Consider the following 22,040-nt stretch of genomic DNA (forward strand, 5'->3'; position numbering starts at 1 on the left):
GGCCATTAGCGCTGCCAGAGAGGGACAGGGACGCTACTGAGGGGGGCCCTGAGGGGGCTGCTGAGGGGGCCGCTGAGGGGGCTGCTGAGGGGGCCGCTGAGGGGGCTGCTGAGGGGGCTGCTGAGGGGGCTGCTGAGGGCTGCTGAGGGGGCCGCTGAGGGGGCTGCTGAGGGGGCTGCTGAGGGGGCTGCTGAGGGGGCCCGCTGAGGGGGGCTGCTGTGGGGGGCGCTGAGGGGGCCGCTGAGGGGGCTGCTGTGGGGGGCGCTGAGGGGGCCGCTGAGGGGGCTGCTGAGGGCTGCTGAGAGGAACGCTGCGGGGGCCGCTGAGGGGGCTGCTGTGGGGGCCGCTGTGGGGAACGCTGCGGGGGCCGCTGAGGGGGCTGCTGTGGGGGCCGCTGTGGGGGGCGCTGAGGGGGCCACTGAGGGGAACGCTGCGGGGGCTGCTGAGGGGGCCCGCTGAGGGGGGCTGCTGTGGGGGCCGCTGTGGGGGGCGCTGAGGGGGCCACTGAGGGGAACGCTGCGGGGACCTCTGTGGGTGTCATTAAATTATTATTAAAATAAACACACAATCAGACTCATTCACAGAGAAATGAGTCTAATGAGTCTGCAGTTTAGAAGAAAAGAATGTACATGTGCATCACTACAATGGACCATATTTCTGTGTGAAAATCTCATGTTTCAACGTCACACTCACTCGATAAGCACGAGCTCAGGAGCAGATGAACCAGATTTGAAGACACGGACACAGGTAAATCAGCTCAGACAGAGTCATCAAGGACAGAGGGGACAGAAAGGACAGGAGTGATGTGTTTTCTGTTTGTTAAGCTTCAAAATGTCTGTTTTATTACAATCCAACTCATATTCACTGAGAAATGAATTTAATTATTCCCGCAGCGCAGCCGACCTTGGCTGCACCGTGAGACCCCCTGGTTCATTACTGTGTTTATTTATGTGTAAATATGTCAAGTTACAACGTGGGCCCCTGCAGTTTATTGTCAGGTGCGGCTCGTACATGGACAAGTTCTATTTTCTTCCTAAATATCGTGCGGTTCTTGATGTGTTGCAGATTTGGACAGACTGACATGTTCAACAAAAAAATAATAGTAGTTCCTTTTTTAAACATTGTCTTATGTAGTATAATTTAAGATCTTGTATAAGATTCTGATAAATCACAGGATTATTCTAAAACTGTTCAGGAAACGTCCAACTTTGTTCTGTTTATGTGATTTTTTGAGTATCGATACCTGCTCAAATGAGTATCTGGTTTTGATACTGGTTTAAGTATCGATTAGAATCTGATTTTCGATTCTTTTTAACCCGAATTTGAGCGAAAATCAAAATCAGGAGGCAAAACCAAGAGAAAGTCATAATGAAGCTGAACAGATGAATGTTTCCAAAATAAATCAAATACATCTCGGCAATATCGCCATGGAGACAAGCAGGTGACGGGCCCTCCACCAGGAAAAGTCACATCCTGCCCTTTTAAATAAACGCTCTTTTAAAATGACAAGAACGATTGCAAATAAATGGAACAAAAACGCAGTGATGTGGCGTGACCTACCGTCTCCACGGCGATGGACATTTAATGCAATAACCCTCCACCAGAAAAGTGACATAGTGCACCTTTAACTTTACGGAATAACTATTACTATTTATAAACCTTCAAACACAACCAAAAAAACCCTGTTATCGTGTCCCGTTCTCCGTCATTTTACTTTTAACATTTGCACTTCTGTTTCGAACAACGCAATAAAAACATCCTGAAAGTGTCATTAAAACACAATCGATGCACGACAAGGTACGAAATGTCCTTTGCTCCCTGCGGGTGGCGCCGGCGTCCTCATTCTCCCCAGATACGGCAGTTTATTGAGTACGTTTGCAATGATTTTTCAGTTTTTTTTGTGTGAAACCATTGCATTTTTCCCCCGATCTCCAGCTCTTTGTGTGGCATCGATCCAAGTCACGGACCAAACAAACCATCAGCCCAAAGACAAACGACAAACAAACGCTCGAGACGGGATTAAAGTTTACTTAGAATCAATCAAACTTATGATAATTAAGTCGGCTGTTCCATAATATTATTGAAATGTGCTTTAATAATGAGATCACAACTAAAATCGACTTAAATAAAACGTTGACCTGGAGAAATGTGATTAGCTAAAGTGAAAAAAGCCACTAAAACAGTGAAAATACACAAATTTTAATAACCTTTTTTTTTATCCATCTATCTCCATGGAAACAAGCAGGTGATGCCATCAGGTCAAGTTACAGGTCAGATCTGTGGAGAGGCGAGGCCGCTCACAGTAAGAATGTTTTTTTCATAGTATTTTTAGCACTAGATTCATATTAGATTCGTTTGTTGTCGTAATGTGGAACGCTCCGGGAAAGTCAATCACGTCTCCATGGTAACAAGCAGGTACAGGACCTCTGTATGTAACATTCTGCATTCAGCTTGTTACTTAATTAAGAATTCTGTCTTAGATTGAAAAGAAACGACTTGTAAACAGCAGCTCAAACCAAATATAACGACACAAATAAAATCATAAGTAATAATAAAGATAAAAGTGGTAATAACATTTAAAATAATTACAAAAATAGCAAAAGACGTTTCAAACGAGGTAAAAACACACAGAACAAAAAAAGCAGGTCAAATATATTTACATCTCTCTATAAATATATCTAAATAAACCAAACACGATGCAGTGAAGGATGAAGTATTTTGAGTATTTGTTAAAAATACACTTCACGTACTTTTGAGAAACACGATTATATTTGTGAGTCTGAGCCACAAACGACAACTGAGCCTTTCAACCACTTGAGACGCTCAGCACGGACCTGTTCTCCAGGCACCCCTCGCTCCCCTTCCCTCTCTCTCTTTTCTCACCTTTCTCCTTCCTCTCACGCTCTCTCTATTTCCCCCCTCACTCTCTTTCCATCTCCTCTTCCTCCTTCTCTCTCTCCTCTCTCTCTGTTTAGCTCTTCTCTCTGAATTTTCATCTCTCCCTCTCTCTCCCCATTCTCTTCACTCTCTCTCTAAATTCTCCACTCTTTCCTCCCTCTTCCCTTTCTCCTCTTTCCCATTCCCTGTCTTCTCTCGCTTCCTCTCTCCTCCTTTTCTCTGTCCATTCTCACGTTCTCTCCCTCTCTCTCTCCTCTTCCATCTCTTTCCTATGTCCTTTAATAACCTCTCGCTCGTATCTTCCTTCTCCTCCTCTTCTCCTTTTCCCCTTTAATACCCCTCTCTTGCCTCTCTTTTCTCTCTCCTTTCCCCCACCTCTCTTCTCCCTCCTCTCTTACTCCCTCTCCTCAGTCTAAATCTATCCTTTCACTTTACCTTCTCTCTACCTTTTCCCCCTAAATTTTCTATTTTTCTAATACCCTCTGTCTGCTTTACCTCTTTTCCTCCCCTCTCTCTTCTCTCTCTTGTTTCTCCATCCCTCTTCTCCACCTCCTCTGCTCCTCCTTTCCCATCTTCACATTTGTCTCCCCACCAACCTCTCACCTCTCTCTCCTTTCTCCTCATTTCTCCTCTACCCCATCATTTTTTTCTTGTCACTCCTTTCCTATCTTTCTCCCATCTCACCCATTTCCCTTTTCTCCTCTCTCTCTCCTCCCTCCTCTCTTCCTTCTCCCTCTCTCCTCTCCCCTCTCTCCCTCTCTCTTCCCGTCTCTCCCTCTCACTCCATCTTGACTCTCACGGTGGAGCAGAGCTGAATTATACATTTCCACCAGGACAAAGCAGATTTGACGACAGGAAACATTTCAACGTCTCGCGCTCACGTCCTTTACCCTCATTATCGACCGACCTCCACAAAGTAGATTTAATTTGTTTTTAATAATCAGCAACAGATTCTAAAAAAATCACATTCTATTCTCCCCATGCGCCGCGAGAGTGTGAGAGAATGTGAGAGCGAGAGAGGGGGAGACGAGAGAGAGAGGGGAGACGAGAGAGAGAGAGAGAGAGAGAGGGAGACGAGAGAGAGAGAGAGAGAGAGAGGGAGACGAGAGAGAGAGGGGAGACGAGAGAGCGAGAGGGGGAGACAAAAGAGAGAGAGGGGGAGAGGAGAGAGAGAGGGGGAGACGAGAGAGAGACAGAGAGGGGCAAAGGAGAGAGAGAGGGGAGACGAGAGAGAGAGGGGGAGAGGAGAGAGAGAGAGGGGGAGACGAGAGAGAGAGGGGAGACGAGAGAGCGAGAGGGGGAGACGAGAGAGAGAGAGAGAGAGAGAGGGAGACGAGAGAGAGGGGGAGAGCAGAGAGAGAGAGGGGGAGACGAGAGAGAGAGAGGGGGAGACGAGAGAGAGGGGGAGACGAGAGAGAGAGAGGGGGAGACGAGAGCGAGAGGGGGGGAGATGAGAGAGAGAGAGGGGGAGACGAGAGAGAGAGAGAGGGGGGGAGACGAGAGAGCGAGAGAGAGGGGGAGACGAGAGAGAGAGAGGGACGAGAGAGCGAGAAGGGGAGACGAGAAAGAGAGAGGGGGAGACGAGAGAGGGGGAGAGGAGAGAGAGAGAGAGGGGGACGAGAGAGTGAGAGGGGGAGATGAGAGAGAGAGAGTGGGAGACGAGAGAGCGAGAGGGGGAGACGAGAGAGAGAGAGAAAGAGAGAGAGAGAGAGGGGGACGAGAGAGCGAGAAGGCTAGACGAGAAAGAGAGAGGGGGAGACGAGAGAGGGGGAGAGGAGAGAGAGAGAGAGGGGGACGAGAGAGGGGGAGACGAGAGAGAGAGAGAGAGACAAGAGAGAGAGAGGGGGAGACGAGAGAGGGGGAGACGAGAGAGAGAGGGGGAGACGAGAGAGGGAGAGGGGGGACGAGAGAGAGAGAGGGGGGAGAGGAGAGAGAGAGAAGAGAGAGAGGGGGGAGAGGAGAGAGAGAAGAGAGAAAGAGGGGGAGATGAGAGAGAGAGGGGAGACGAGAGAGAGAGAGAGGGAGACGAGAGAGAGAGGGAGACGAGAGAGAGAGGGGAGACGAGAGAACGAGAGGGGGAGACGAGAGAGAGAGAGGGGGAGGCGAGAGGGGGAGACGAGAGAGAGAGAGCGAGAGAGAGAGAGAGAGAGAGAGGGAGACGAGAGAGAGAGGGGAGACGAGAGAGCGAGAGGGGGAGACAAAAGAGAGAGAGGGGGAGAGGAGAGAGAGAGGGGGAAAGGAGAGAGAGAGAGGGGAGACGAGAGAGAGAGGGGGAGAGGAGAGAGAGAGGGGGAGACGAGAGAGAGAGGGGAGACGAAAGAGCGAGAGGGGGAGACGAGAGAGAGAGAGGGAGACGAGAGAGAGAGGGGAGACAAAAGAGAGAGAGGGGGAGAGGAGAGAGAGAGGGGGAGACGAGAGAGAGACAGAGAGGGGGAAAGGAGAGAGAGAGGGGAGACGAGAGAGAGAGCGGGGGAGAGGAGAGAGAGAGAGGGGGAGACGAGAGAGAGAGGGGAGACGAGAGAGCGAGAGGGGGACACGAGAGAGAGAGGGGGGAGACGAGAGAGAGGGGGAGACGAGAGAGAGAGAGGGGGAGACGAGAGAGAGAGAGGGGGAGACGAGAGAGAGGGGGAGACGAGAGAGAGAGAAAGAGAGAGGGGGACGAGAGAGCGAGAAGGGGAGACGAGAAAGAGAGAGGGGGAGACGAGAGAGAGGGGGAGACGAGAGAGAGAGAAAGAGAGAGGGGGACGAGAGAGCGAGAAGGGGAGACGAGAAAGAGAGAGGGGGAGACGAGAGAGGGGGAGAGGAGAGAGAGAGGGGGACGAGAGAGCGAGAGGGGGAGATGAGAGAGAGAGAGTGGGAGACGAGAGAGAGAGGGGGAGACGAGAGAGCGAGAGGGGGAGATGAGAGAGAGAGAGTGGGAGACGAGAGAGAGAGAGGGAGACAAGAGAGAGAGAGGGGAGACGAGAGAGAGAGAGGGGGAGAGGAGAGAGAGGGGGAGAGGAGAGAGAGGGGGAGAGGAGAGAGAGAGAGGGGAGACGAGAGAGAGAGAGGGGGAGACGAGAGAGAGAGAGGGGGAGACAAGAGAGAGAGAGGGAGACGAGAGAGGGGGAGACGAGAGAGAGGGGGAGAGGAGAGAGAGAGAGTGGGAGACGAGAGAGAGAGGGGGAGACGAGAGAGCGAAAGGGGGAGACGAGAGAGAGGGAGACGAGAGAGAGAGAGGGGGAGAACAGAGAGAGAGAGGGGGAGAGGAGAGAGAGAGGGGGGAGAAGAGAGAGAGAGAGAGAGGAAAAGGAGAGAGAGAGAGGGGGGAGACGAGAGAGAGAGGGGGGGAGACGAGAGAGAGAGGGGAGACGAGAGAGAGAGGGGGGAGACGAGAGAGAGAGAGGGGGAGAGGAGAGAGAGAGAGGAGAGACGAGCGAGAGAGAGGGGGAGACGAGAGAGAGAGAGGGGGAGAGGAGAGAGAGAGAGGGGGAGAGGAGAGAGAGGGGGAGAGGAGAGAGAGAGGGGAGAAGAGAGAGAGAGAGGGGGAGAGGAGAGAGAGAGAGGGGGAGAGGAGAGAGAGAGAGGGGAGACGAGAGAGAGAGAGGGAGAGACGAGAGAGAGAGAGAGAGGGGGAGACGAGAGAGAGAGAGGGGGAGACAAGAGAGAGAGAGGGGGAGACAAGAGAGAGAGAGGGAGACGAGAGAGAGAGAGGGGCAGTTTGTGAATGAGGAAATCTGAGGCTGACGCAAGAAGGAAAGACGTGGACCTGATCAAACGTTTCCCTTTTCTAGGGCCACAGGTTTTTTGTGAGAGTTTCAAGTTAAATACGTCCTCCGTCTCCGTCTCCGTCTCCGTCTCGGATTCTCTTCACGTCTTCTGCTTTAAAATGGACAGCGGCGTCGGCGTGATGCACGAGCTGCAGCTTAAACGAGCAGAACTCTGGTGAAAGAGAGAGACACTCGTCCGTCCGCCTGGCCCCGAGATAGTGACGCTCTTCATCTTTAAAGAGCCGGGAGACGGAGACGGAGACGGAGACGGGGCCCGGAGACGAATGAGGACACGTCTCTTTAGATGAAGACAGCAGGGCAAAGAAGGGAATATTTAAGACAATAACGGTGAGGGAAATGTAATCATTGTGGAGAATAACCGTGAACTATTGAATACTTCTGTTAAGCGACTTCTAATACCTCCAGCAGCCACTAGTCTGTGCCAGAGCAGAGGTCCAGGAGCCGATGTCGGTCGAGCAGAGCAAATAGAGTGAATTAAAATGAAATATCAGCACCACAGACGAAATAAAACAGAATTGATTTGCTAAATGTGCGTTTAACCGTCTTAAAATGGTGAAAAACAAGAGCAAATTCATGAGAAACTCCGCACGAGATGAGATTCCAAAGTGCTTTTCACGACTCTGAGCCCAGACGCTAGGAAACATTAGCATGCTAACAGCGCACGTCCCGCTTTGAGGAGAATAAAACGCTATAATTAGATGTTTTGGTCTCATTTTCACCCGGATAGATGCTTTTACACAACATATTTGACTTGATTACATGCAAACAGTTGTGTTCAGGCTCTTTAAAGTCAATGGGGGTGACTTTAAAGGGCCTAAACTCACTCCTTTTCGACCACGGGAGAGAAAAAATGAGTTCAAAATTCAAACTAAGTTGCAAACAAACAAGTATTTGCTGGATCCGCCTCCAGAAAGGTTACGCGGTGCACCTTTAAGACGAGTGCTGGTGATCGCAGATACGGCAGCTGCTAATTGTGCCGCTCCCGGGGCCCCGCGGTCTTTGAGCTCGTCCTTCAGCGAGACAGATAAAGACGTGGTTTTGGCTTGTTTTCCCCCCTCCGGGGCGCACAAACAGGAAACGCTGCCAGCTCCGCCAAACGTCTCATCCGTCTCACGTCCAAAAAGCCCGAAAAGACTCCAAAAAGTGTGTGCTTCAAGACGCTTTTTCACAGTCTGTCAAAGGCATTTATTATTTCGTCGAATTTGAGACAAGATGTTGGGGATGTTCAGGCGCCTGAGCAGTAAGTTGGATACAGCACGTTTACCCGGAATGAACCGTGACGCAGCCCCTTGTATTATAATTCACGCAGCGGCCGTGATGTCTCCTTAAATTGTCCGATTTTACGGTTGATTAAACGTCCTGGTTATGGTTCAGCATCTTAACTAAAGCGTCGTTTTAAGGCTAAAGCTGCGGGAGAGAAAAAAGACATTGCAATGTTCATAATGTCTGCAAATGAAAAATAATCAAAGCAACTCATCGCTCATTTGAAAGATGTTTTAACCGTCTTATTTCTAACCCCGGCGGCGGCGGCTCATTTGACGATTCTTCGCACTCGTTTCTGTGATAAAATGTAAATATATGATTATATTTCTGTGATGTATTTTATCTGCATAATAGTGATATGACGATATTTGAATATTATCTGCATCATTAGTCTAAGAGAAAAACGGCATGTGACAAACTGCATTTGTGAAGGTATCGTAAAGATGGGCCAGAGGAATGTTTATCCTAGGGAGGGGGTGTAACAGCCCCAGGGGAGTTAGGTAAACATTACCCACTCTTATCTCTAAGGAAAATACCAACTGTTGAAAAAGACAAGTGCCTTGATGTGAAGCTGACCAATGAGAATGTCACCCGCCTATTTTATAATTTGTAATAAAACCAACCTGCATGAGAAAAAACGTTGTGAGACCATGGAGCTGGTCTCACGACGCCAAGGCTACTTACAACAGCCTTGGCGACCCGGCCCGACGGTTTCTCCCATGCATGCTACACAAAAGTCTGACGTTTCTGTATCGTTTCATATTCTAAGTTGAATTGTGTTCTCTGTGTGTTAAGGAATAGCATTAGTTTATGTTGAATTCCATGACATTTTCGTCCGTGTTATTTATCTGAATGGTGTGGCAGGAGTGGTTCCAGGTTAGGGTGAGTTACATAATCGGAGGCAGACGAGTGGAGCGTCTCTAAGCGTGACGTGGCATCTGCAGCTCTGTCAAACGTCCTCAGGGTTTGGAGGCGATGACTCGAGCGGCGCCAACTTCCGCACGAGGAAAGGATCGGACGATGCGGGGCCACGACGACCGCACGGGACTCAAAGGAGATCGAAACCAGCACGAGACTGAGGCCGAAGTGGCAACGAAAGCGAGGCAAATCCACGACAAAATGTTTCAGCGAATTAGAATGGAATCGGGTAAAAATCAGGAACACATTTTGAGCCAATCATTTCAAATCGTCGACGATCAGCTCGGGGTTTGAATCGAGAGGTTTACAGGCAATCGTCAGTAAAAGCATGTGGTTTAGAGCAGAGTCTAGATTTTTTTTTACATGTTTATGATCATAAGATACAATACAAAGGAATTGAAAATCATAAAAACAAAACCAGTAAGACATCTGAAATAATGTTATTAGGTCTAAAAAAACTGAAACAAACCAGGAAAATCTTACAGCATCACTAAACAGAAGAACAGCAAGAGCAAATTCTGACATTGTGGAAAAAAATACAAATACAATAGCGATTTTAAGGTAATGTTTACGAATAGATTTGAAATTTACATCGAAAAAGTAGGCACACGGTAAACACGTCCAGGAAACTGAAATATGATCTAATAAACTATAAAATAAAGACGCATTAAGTCTCTTTGATACAGAGACAGGATATGTTCTTTACAGAGGACAGACTATAACAAACGCAGCCGACATATTACGCAACCCTAACGCAAACCATAAGAAATAAAAAGGCAGAGAAATGAGAAATACGAGTTTGTGATCCGTCCTGACACGATTATGTGAACAGGGCCGTGCTCTGGCGACACCGGGGCCGTGACTCAGGCTCTAATTTGCCCTCGACGTCTTCCTCTCTCTAAAGTTAAGCGTGTTGGAGCTTCACTCGCCTCCTTCACGCCCCCCGCAGCCCGGCGCCGCTCCACTTTGAACGTCCGATCAAAGGCAGAAGCCGTTTGAATACGTTTCGACGGAACGCGAGGGAAAGATCGAACCTGTCGGAGAAAGACGGACAAGAATGACCTAGTTTAACACGCGCAGGAAACAAAAAACCAAACACCTGAGCTAAATATAGAAAAGGAATGGAGCGTCAGGCTGTTTCCGCTTCAAAGTCACAGGGAAAAGTGTGATGATGAAAACGATGGCTTAATTTAGAGCCACATCGCAGCTATAAATATTTGATAAAGAGACGATTGCTCCCTCTGTTCAGGTAATAAAGGCAAGAAAGAGCGCTGTTTTGGGCTTATAAATAGCGTTTATTATAAAGTCCAGAGCTCGTCACTCTTACAGTCGGCTTTAAAAGTTCACCTATGTAAGGGCATAGGCATAAGTGAATTTATGATCGTCTGTAATGATCAGATCTGGCTTTTAATCAAGAAGTCTACGGCCAATACTCTGTCCGCAAACGAAGCATGAATTAGACTGTATATTCTGAGTTAAAGTGCCCATGACAAGGGTTTTACGCTTTTCTAATTTTGACATTATTTGGTGTATTTAAACCTGTTGTACATATAAGTTATAGTTTTAGCCCAATCGAGTAAGTATTTGTGGAGAAATGTGGAAAAAGATCTGTAGAAAATGACAGGAAGTGACATCACAAACTCATTCCAGTCAAAGTAAATGCATAATCTAAACATCCAAAACATTGATTCAACAAAATAAAGGTGCTTTCATATATTTTTATTGTGAATTGTGACATTAGATAAGTTTTGGCCCGGTGTTTGCTGGGTATTTTCCTAGTGTGAAAAAAAAAAGTGCTATTCTGGGATACATTTTTTTATAATTGTTAACTGCATTTGAGTTCAGTGCGTCTTCAGATCAGTCATAGGCACTTGAAATGGCAGTGTTTAAAAGTCTGCATTGTTTCTGTCGCAAGATGTTTTATTTGTTTTAATAAGAACAAATAAAATGAAGCCAGAAAGGATAAAAAAAATAGTGGTGTTTTTTCTTTTTAATCATTTTCACAATAGTGCAAAATCCTCCAAGCGTAAATTCTGGACACGAGTCAAATGCCGGAAGCAAACGGGACGATACAGTATAAAACAGACGTTCTACACAAATCAGCACAGAAATATAACACACACTAACATTTACTACACAAAATCTGCCAATTGTCCCTTTGTAATGACATTGAATAGGCAATCGATTTAGAGACAGATTTAGAAATATATTTTTTCACAAATAGGATGTCACCAACTAAATATTACATTGACAATATGATAAACAAAGCGTTTGTACCCAATTATAATTCAACACTGAATATAAAGCAGCAACCGTCTGCTGAACCGTCTTGTTTAGACACATTGCACATACAAACACACAAATACTCGTCTATGAAATTGCGTCTTCCTTTTACAGCCACGTTACCGATCGCATTTAGCTGCGCGGTGACGCACAGAATAAAAGATAACAAACACGGCGCCCGTGTGAGAGTTGCACGGTAATGAGACGCTACAAAGCAAAAGCTCCAGACGTTAGTGGATGTGCGCGTTATAATTAGCTCTGCAGCCTCCCGATCGCTAATGACAGAGTTTTACGTCTGGTTTATGGCCAGTGCTTTCCATTTAAAGGCGAATATTGTCTAACTTTCCTGGCGTAGATTAGGGTGGCGCAATATATCGCCGTGGAAAGACAATAACCAAGGTATAATAACAAAATGTACTGTTATGTTATGTACTTTCCTCAAACGTTCATGCTCCCGGGCGTGTTTGAACTGGGCTTTTGGAACAGAATCCCACGTTTTATACACAAATCGCAAATATACTGTGGCATTAAATTGCGTTATCTCCACAGCGACATGAGGGTGGCAGCACCAGGCGAACCGACAGGTCAGATCTGCGGAGAGGCGACCCGTGCTCACAGTGAGAACGCACGTTTCTCAACATACGTCTGAAGAGTAAAAATACTTGTAATGATAAATGCAGTGAATAAATGCAGGATTGCTGCGTTTAAAGCCGTACTGTGGAAAAAGCAAAGACAGAGCATCTCCATGGAAACGCAGGTGGCATGTCCTCCACTAAAAAGCTCCGCAATGCACTTTTAACCATACGCTGCGAAACAAAACGCTCACTTCTCCTTATAAGTTGCCTTTTGCTTTTATTAAACTTGTGAAAATCATCCACATTTAGACCAAACAGGACTATTATTTTCATTTAAATATGCCGTGATTTTGTTTGTATTACTACTACTTGTGTTTTTCTTATGTTCTGTACTCTCTGGTCGTTTTGTGTTTTGTTCTATTTGTGATCTGCTCTATTTGTTTGGAAAAAATTAAATAAAAAACCAATTGTGTCGAATCGTGTCTAAAATCAGCAGCTTTTTGTCAGTCACAGGTTCCAGAACATCTGACCGACCAATCAGAATGAAGAGATTTGAACCCCGGCCAACGAGGGGCAGAGATCAGCACCAAGGACAGCTCTTTTCACACAGCAAAGCCACATGGGACAGAAAGAGAAAGTGAAAACCAGCTTTGATCGACAAGGAAATGTGCCAAACATGTTCTGTTCGTGGGTTTAATGTGTTTGCTGGTCGGACAAGGACAGAGCTGTGGCTAGTTTCTTTTCTTGACAAAGATACACAAGATATCGTGTTGTAAGATGTAGAATGAGCTCGAGAGATGTTTCTAGCTCCAAAAAGCAGTGCAACAATGACGGCAAGAATATGACATGAAATAAATCAAACTATATTTCAATTGTGAGCTGAACCACACAATTTATTTATTTAAAATCATGTCAAAATCTTGTCGTCTCGTTCTCGTGGACACGGTCTTGCATCTCGTCCCACGTGTCTTGTATGCAATTGTCTTTAAGCATGATCATTGAATCAAGATCATTTATTTCAGAGTTTGCTCTAGGTAACAGGAGTAATAATTGTACATAAAGGAAAAAACTATAAATACACATAAAACTCCTCAAAACATATGAGCCTAATTACCCTAGGAAAACGAGTGGTAAAAATATGACCCTGTACGCATATAATTTGTTTGTTGGATTATATTATCTTTAGAGTTAAAACAGGGCAATATGAAATTAATTGGATAAAGATAAATATTATTTAGGGGGGCGAATCCATAATATGAGCACAGCATAACCCCGGAACCCCCCCGCACTTTCACATTATTAATGGTGGGACAGAAGTTTGGCCATGGTAATGTTCCAACAAAAAGGTTCTAAAAACAATACCGGAGGGCCTTTTTTTTTCTTCTTCGGAAAATGGTTCCCCCTCCAACCTTTGATCCTGTTTTGGATCAAACACTGGGCTTCTTGCAGTTTTTAGGCAAGAGCTATTTTCTTTTTCAGTTCATTAGTTTTACCATGTCATGTCAAACCATGTTAGATTTTTGTATTTTTTGTGTTTGTGTGTTATGGTATGTGGTATAACCGGAGAACATAGTAACAAGAGCAGAGTAGAAAGAATTATTTTAATCATTGTACATAAATACGTAGCATCAGTTTTAGTAAGTGATGAAAAAGCTGACTTATTAAAAGTTATTGCAGAAGTATTACATTATACATAACAGTTTAAACCATATCAAGTAACAGTAGTGAGATTACAGCTTTGCGATTGCCATATGTGTTTAAAAAGTAGGATTCTGTTCTAAGTACACATTGTAAACACGTCCAGAAGTTTTAACATTGACGACTGAAATATGAACTGAAAAACACCCATGTATTTCCAAACCTAATAAACCAAGAATCCTAAATTCCAGAACATGTTTTGCAGAACTACGATTTGATAATTAAGTCCATTTTAATTTGACTGCGACATCTCGTGCAGCGTTTTTACTCCGAGTGTAACTTTTATAAACACAATTAGAGATGACGCCAACAAAGAGATATATTTGCACCAAAGTAAGACACACTTTTAGCTGAGTAAATACATCCCGAGTACTTGAACCGGCTCCGATTCCACTCACGGAACAGATTTGCAGGCGTGGTTGAGAGGAGGAGGCTCTCGAGTGTCGCGGGTTCAGCGTTTTTGGGCACGGTAAAGAGCGACGGCGGAACATTAGCGTAAAGCGACGCCTCGACTTGACAGATGCAGAGGTCTGAACGGGTTTTTTATGGGTTTACAAAGACATATGGAGGCGGTGGGACGGCGGCAGCTGCACGGCGTCGGGGGCTTTGGAAAAAATGAGAGTTAATAGACGGGAGAGCAGGTGAGCCATGCATATGCAGATTACATTAAACCAGCGCTAATTCACCATTTGCATTCCGAGGCGCTAAACGGGATTCACGACGTGCTGACGGGGGAAAAGACGGTGTTTGTGTTCTGCTTTTTACTTCTTTGAGATGACAGAGTTCAGGTGTTTGAGGAACTTCTATTGAGCAAAACACTCAACTTAAAGAGAGGAGGTATAGCAACAAATGTATACAATGGAAGTAGTTGTTTTTAAAGACTGCAAAAATGACACAAACTTGCTGCGTAATCTTTCAAATAAGCAAATCAATTGATATTTCTGATTCTGGTGTGATATTTCAACTTCAAAACAGACATTTACTGGGAAATCTAGCAATTTTTTTATGGATTAATAAAATATAGCTTGAGCATCATGGACATAATAGTCATTCATTCATTCAATTAATCAATCAATCAATCAATCAATCAATCCACCTTTTGAGATAAACATACGATTTCTCAAGGATTTTATGAACATTTTACACAAACCGACAACGTTATATTATGTTTATCTTGATGAACTAAAGACGTCCAAAACAAACTGAAGTAACCGTTGTTGTGACTTGTGTGTTTTGCAGGTGGAAGTTTGTCCTTGACGTGTCCTTCAGTCACTTCTGTCTCTGGGAGGACGGGAGGATTCCTCTGACAGATTTCTGACTGAGCGCTCAGACCTAATGGCCCAGGTTTATGGAGCTCCTCTGTGCAGGGAGAGAGAGTATTAAGTATAAATATAAGAATAAGTCACACCCAGGCCAAAACTTATAGTCCGTGGTTAAAATACACATAATTTACCCGAAAACGTCTGAAGGAACTGGAAAAGTTGCGTTTCCTATTGATTCGACTGCGAGTTTTTACCCAATGTGACGCGTTGCCAACTGTATCTAAGGAAACGTGTTGATGAAATGATTGGTTTTGCTTCCATTTGCGCCTTAGGTTTCCATTAATATCGTTTATTCATGTATTTATCAAAAGTAACGTCGACATAACTGCTCCCGCGAGTCCCGTAGGCGCTCGTGTGCCACCATCAGACTATCTTTAGCGCCGCGTGAAGAATAATGCACGCTGCTATTTTTACTCTCTGCTCCCATCACCATACATCAGCCTGGTGGGACGTCAAGCGTGGCCCCTGGGCCGCCCGAGCAACTCTTGTGTAACGGCGCCATCTCATCCCCCTTGCGTCCCATGTCCCCGTAATCCCATTTCTGAGGCGCCGTTAAAGCCGTTAACGACTGTGTAATCCCGTTTTCTCCCCCGTAAAGGTGCTCGGAGGTGACTCGATCGAGGGGCGGGATTATGTTTTGTGAATGGGAGAGTGGGAAGGAGAAGGGTGAAAGTGGGACGATGAGGAGTGAAGTGAGCAGCCGGAGCCACCGGGGTAAACAGAGACTCCAGAACATGTGACGGGGGAAGATGGAGGTCATAGAAGAGACATCACTAAAGCAGCGACTGGGGTTATAACAAGAGACAAAGCACAGAAACTAATCAACACTAGAACCTCTGTCACAACTGGATATTCAATCAAACGAATATGGATCCTGGAACAAAATGAGATCTTTCTTGGACAGTTTCTGATTGGTCTTAGACTGCGGTCACGTTGCCCAAACACCCGTTTTTTAAAATTGGGACTAAACTGGGATTTAACTGGGACTATATCTGTAACTAACGCCCACAGGACCAGGTCTGAAGTTCTAGTCTTCCGTAGTCCTACGTCTCCTGTAGTCCTACGTCTTCTGTAGTCCTACGTCTTCTGTAGTCCTACGTCTTCCGTAGTCCTACGTCTCCTGTAGTCGTACTTCTCCTGTAGTCCTACGTCTTCTGTAGTCCTATGTCTCCTGTAGTCGTACTTCTTCTGTAGTCGTACTTCTCCTGTAGTCCTACGTCTTCTGTAGTCGTACTTCTTCTGTAGTCGTACGACTTCAAACTATGTGTTTTACGCTATACCGTTAAAAAAAAGAGAAAAAGAGGAAGTGAAAGAGAGATAAAAGGAGAGAAAAAGAGAGAGGGATAAAGGGAGAGAGAAAGCGAGAGAGAAAGGGAGGGAGAAAGAGAGAGATAAAGGGAGGGATAAAGGGAGAGAGAAAGAGAGCGATAAAGGGAGGGGAAAAGAGAGAGATAAAGGGAGGGAGAAAGAGAGGGATAAAGGGAGGGAAAAAGAGAGAGATAAAGGGAGGGAGAAAGAGAGAGATAAAAGGAGAGAAAAAGAGAGAGATAAAGGGAGAGAGAAAGAGAGAGATAAAGGGAGAGAGAAAGAGAGAGATAAAGGGAGGGAGAAAGAGAGAGATAAAGGGAGGGAGAAAGAGAGAGATAAAAGGAGAGAGAAAGAGAGGGATAAAGGGAGAGAGAAAGAGAGCGATAAAGGGAGGGGAAAAGAGAGAGATAAAGGGAGGGAGAAAGAGAGGGATAAAGGGAGAGAGAAAGAGAGAGATAAAGGGAGGGAAAAAGAGAGAGATAAAGGGAGGGAGAAAGAGAGAGATAAAAGGAGAGAAAAAGAGAGAGATAAAGGGAGAGAGAAAGAGAGAGATAAAGGGAGAGAGAAAGAGAGAGATAAAGGGAGGGAGAAAGAGAGAGATAAAGGGAGGGAAAAAGAGAGAGCTAAAGGGAGGGAGAAAGAGAGAGATAAAGGGAGGGAGAAAGAGAGAGATAAAGGGAGGGAGAAAGAGAGAGATAAAGGGAGAGAGAAAGAGAGAGATAAAGGGAGAGAGAAAGAGAGATATAAAGGGAGGGAGAAAGAGAGAGAGAAAGGGAGAGAGAAAGAGAGATATAAAGGGAGGGAGAAAGAGAGAGATAAAGGGAAAGAGAGAGAGAAAGATAAAGGGAGGGAGAAAGAGAGAGATAAAGGGAGGGAGAAAGAGAGATATAAAGGGAGGGAGAAAGAGAGAGATAAAGGGAGGGAAAAAGAGAGAGATAAAGGGAGGGAGAAAGAGATATAAAGGGAGGGAGAAAGAGAGAGATAAAGGGAGGGAGAAAGAGAGAGATAAAGGGAGAGAGAAAGAGAGAGATAAAGGGAGGGAAAAAGAGAGAGATAAAGGGAGGGAGAAAGAGAGGGATAAAGGGAGGGAGAAAGAGAGATATAAAGGGAGGGAGAAAGAGAGAGAGAAAGGGAGAGAGAAAGAGAGATATAAAGGGAGGGAGAAAGAGAGAGATAAAGGGAAAGAGAGAGAGAAAGATAAAGGGAGGGAGAAAGAGAGAGATAAAGGGAGGGAGAAAGAGAGATATAAAGGGAGGGAGAAAGAGAGAGATAAAGGGAAAGAGAGAGAGAAAGATAAAGGGAGGGAGAAAGAGAGAGATAAAGGGAGAGAGAAAGAGAGAGATAAAGGGAGGGAGAAAGGGAGAGATAAAGGGAGAGAGAAAGAGAGACAAAGGGAGAAAGAAAGAGAGAGATAAAGGGAGAGAGAAAGAGAGAGAGAAAGGGAGGGAGAAAGAGAGAGATAAAGGGAGGGAGAAAGAGAGAGATAAAGGGAGGGAGAAAGAGAGGGATAAAGGGAGGGAGAAAGAGAGAGATAAAGGGAGGGAGAAAGAGAGAGATAAAGGGAGAGAGAAAGAGAGAGATAAAGGGAGGGAGAAAGAGAGAGATAAAGGGAGGGAGAAAGAGAGAGATAAAGGGAGGAAGAAAGAGAGAGATAAAGGAAGAGAGAAAGAGAGAGATAAAGGGAGAAAGAAAGAGAGGGATAAAGGGAGGGAGAAAGAGAGAGATAAAGGGAGAAAGAAAGAGAGGGATAAAGGGAGGGAGAAAGAGAGAGATAAAGGGAGAAAGAAAGAGAGGGATAAAGGGAGGGAGAAAGAGAGAGATAAAGGGAGAGAAAGAGAGAGATAAAGGGAGGGAGAAAGAGAGAGATAAAGGGAGGGATGGCAGGATGTTGAAGCGTCTTTGTTTAATGACTTTGTTTTGTTGCAGCAGCAGCTAAAAAACAGAGATAACCACAGACCATAATCCTTCACTTCGCCATGAATAAATTATGGATATTAAACACTTTTAAATTCAGTGGCAATAGCACTATACGTGTGTTATGGCATTCGAAAAAGGAAAAATATTGCTCTTCAACTATTCTGTTACCGTCAGATGATGTCATACGGTAAGATTTGATCATTTTTACATCCAAAGTACGGATGTCACGATTATTACAGTAGAATAATCGATCATCGTGATTATTCTGGTCACAATATAATCATAAGAACCAAAAAATAATAATCATGACAGTTTTAGAAGCATAATTCAGTATTTTTTGCTCAATATACAGCCAAAAAATAGACTTAAATGTACAGAACTTTATTTTATCTTTATTTTGTCTTTCAGAACGTGTATTTCTGCCACGGGAATGAAAGAAAACAGTCTCAATAATCGTGAATAATCATTAAATCGTGATTATTTTTCCCCCACAATAATTTCAAAACTAACATTTCATATCGTGACATCCCTGCGCACACGTGACCGCTCAATCATACATTTCAAAAGAACATTAAACAACTAAACTTTCACGTAATCTCATATAACAAACATCCACGGTGCGTTACTCAAACATACGTGTTATTTGTCCGGAATAATCAAATGTCTGCCATTTTGTGCCGAGGCAGTACACGACATCCACGCGTTTCATCACGTCCAAAGTTGTGCAAATATCACCGAGACTTGTTCTGAAACGTTGGAGGATTCACTGAAAAATGCAGGAGGGAAGAGCGAGCTTTACGTCCCACAAAAAGCTTTTGGTTGGCGGCAGAACCACTCTAATCGAATCGCAGACGTTTTTCCTGGAAAACGTAATGTATAATTGAATTTGAACGCAGCTCGAGGATGAAGATATTGATGTTGTAGACGAGTCTTGACTTAATTATGACTCGTTTCTTGTCTCTTGTGGCAGATACGTTATTAATGCTTCAATAAATCAACGTTTTTTTCCACCCAATCTGGTTCAATCTACTCGAATCATTAAACTCCAATAATAGGAGATTAAATTTGCACTTCATAAGCAACGACAACGACACAAATAGACCACAGCAAATTCACATTATTCGGGCTTCAGGAATCAGTACAAATTACCGTATTTTCCGGACTATAAGTCGCACCTTTTTTCATAGTTTTGGCCGGGGTGCGACTTATACTTATATTTATACTTATATACTTATACTCCGGAGCGACTCATATGTGATATTATTTGTTATTTTCACACTTGCAACCGCATTTCATGCTCCAGTGCAACTTATATATGTTTTTTTCTTCTCTATTATGCATTTTTTGGCTGGTGCGACTTATACTCCGGTACAACTTATATATGGGTTTTTTCCTTCTCTATTGTGCATTTTTTGGCTGGTGCGACTTATACTCCAGTGCGACTTATACTCCGGTGCGATTTATACTCCGGTGCGACTTATATATGGGTTTTTTCCTTCTCTATTATGCATTTTTTGGCCGGTGCGACTTATACTCCAGAAAATACGGTAAACTCTGTGCGGCATAAGAACAGGGCACAAACAAAGCAAAGAACCGACACAGAATAATCTAATCTTTTTTTTGTCGGGCAGGTCTGGGAAGTTTCAGCTGCCGAAGTTAAATTCAATACGACTGTGATTTATGTCAGCGTCAGGGAGAAGTCACAGCCGCAGACGAAAAGAACGAGAGAATAACGACCCCGTGTATACTATACGTCTACAATATATAGATTAGGACGGAATCGTATCATTTCCAGCTGTGTTAAGGGATTTTAAGATGCTAAATACTAAACGTTGTAGTGTCGTGTTACAAACTGGATTAAAGAAAAGGTTTGATACACAGTTTTAATACAAATGAGGCAATAAAGACTCTTTGTTTTAGAGATTTCAAAACACAATAATGGCCGTTTATGCTATGCTAATGCTAATGCTCAAGCTAACATCACATTTAGGAAAGGTCCAATTTTCTCATTTTGCCCTATTTATGTATCTGATTTTTCCTGTACTAATACTTGTATATATCGGGATGAAAGTATAGTATCAAAGTAGTATCAAAGTATATATTGGTTTCGATATTTATTTATTTTGGACAAAACTAAAGTTAGATAATATTAAGCAGTGTTCAATGGGTTGTTCTACTGCTATTTGGTTTGATTGTCAGTTCAGTGTTACTTTTGCTCACGTATCGATATGAATGATACGTATCGTTTTGCCAGTTACGTGACGGTTTTGATTCTGAGCTTGACTAAAACGTACTTAATAATCTCGTGCTCCGGATGAAACAGGATCTGAAGCGCTGCAGCGACTGCAGGCTTAAGATGGCGTAGACCCAGCGACTTTACGGACGGTATATCCTGTATATCTGTGAATATTGTCCGTATATAATAATGTATCTTACTCGTTTTGTAAAAAGGACATAAAGGAGTTAAAACGTTCATTCTCAAAGAAACTCTTCCGCTGCAGCATCGTGAGTTTGAATACGGCTCTCCGCAATGTGCTGCATGTCATTCCCGTCTCGTTCCCATTTCACACTGCACTGTCCTGTCAAATAAAAAACAAAATATACATTAAAAAAAAGGGTTTGTTTACAAGTTTTACTAAGAATAATTGTTGGTATTTAGCCAACAACTCCTGCAAATTCAATCTAATCTGCATTTGAGGTGGTTCTAATTCAGTTTGAAGCATCTGAAAAGGCTGTAAATAAAGATAAAATGAATAACTGCGACAAATGATTCTTTTGGTAATCAATTATTCTGCTGCTCAAGCGATAACTGTGGGTGCTGGATGTAAACGGGCTGTCGCTGGTGGTGCGTGGGACACTTTGCAGTTTGAGTTTTCTTTAGAGAGCATTTTATTGATGTTTTGTTCATCAATATTTAGAACTAGCTCATGGTTTAGACCTGATTTGGTGATTTCAGACCACGTTTCAGCCTCATTTAGCACTGACATAGGCTCAGTTTAGATCTGGAGCTAATTTGGAAATCCAGATATCTTGAGAACCGATAGAACCGATGAGTATATTTACAATTTTTTTTATTTATGATTATTTACTCCGAGTCCAAACCTCCTGTCTTCACACGCTGCATGTTTTGGAGTCTGTGTTCACAGGTCTGTCACCATAAACTGATATCGACTTATTGCTCAATAAATAAAAGCCGAAATGCAATTTTTTGGGGCTCAATATTTATATTTATTGTGTGATTCTTTGCACTTATGGAAAACGTTTCCTTAAATGCCGGTGTAATCCCTCATTCTTTTCTTAAATATATATATTATTGAACTGTAGAGAGTCGAAAAAGTAAATGACTCATTATTAATTGTAAATAAGTGAGTTTTTTGTGCTTTTTATCGTGTGTATTTCATGTTTTATTAACGATACAGTTCTTAGAAAACAGTTTGCTTGGATTCTCCTCCTTTACATCCACCACGTCAGTACTAATAATCTCATTATCATTTATTGGGATATTTTCTGCAGCAATAATACATCATGTTTCAAAATGTGTTTTCTCACCTACAATTACAAAAGTACTCGACATTTTTTATTCAAACAATTGATTAGTTGTGATTAATCGATGAACTTCCTTCCACGTCATCACAGTCACTCACTCCACAGTCAATGACCTCTGGCTCACCCCCGCAGCGCACGCGCCTCCTCAACAACAGGAGGAACGGGTTTGGGCCACGCGCGGAGCAACAATCTGACCTGGCCCCATTCCATTCGGGACGCGGCTAAAACGCGGCACGTACGCGACTCCCACGCGCCTCCTCCAACGTACCTCTCATCGGATCCTGCACCCACCGGATCCCCCCGATCAGGTGCGGGGACCGACCCAGCATCCTCTCGGCTCCGTCCCTCGCGCGCCACAACAACAAATCACCACCGACCCGTGCGACACCACCTGCTGCGCGACGCGTAAAACGCCGATCCGCGCGCGCGCGTTCAAACCGACCGCGTCTCCCGCTGCGTCGTCCGCACCGAGGAGGAGGAGGACGGAGGAGGAGGACGGAGGAGTTCCCCATTCACAATCAAGACACACGGCTGGACGCGTC

At 44.5% G+C, this 22,040-nt stretch overlaps 1 protein-coding gene across 1 annotated transcript in view; it reads right to left on the reverse strand.

The window, feature by feature from the left end:
* samd12 (sterile alpha motif domain containing 12) overlaps nt 1–21,827 on the reverse strand; it is an 89,465-nt gene extending 67,638 nt beyond the window's left edge. Inside the window, exon 1 of the mRNA XM_072447236.1 lies at nt 21,767–21,827. Within this exon, the coding sequence (XP_072303337.1) occupies nt 21,767–21,827 (61 nt within the window). The remainder of the gene's footprint in view (nt 1–21,766) is intronic.
* Nucleotides 21,828–22,040: the final 213 nt, after the last annotated feature.

This window comes from Eucyclogobius newberryi, unplaced genomic scaffold, assembly GCF_026437365.1.
Source record: "Eucyclogobius newberryi isolate DKJ021-1_F unplaced genomic scaffold, fEucNew1.0.hap1 SCAF_16, whole genome shotgun sequence".
In the NCBI taxonomy this organism is placed as follows: domain Eukaryota; kingdom Metazoa; phylum Chordata; class Actinopteri; order Gobiiformes; family Gobiidae; genus Eucyclogobius; species Eucyclogobius newberryi.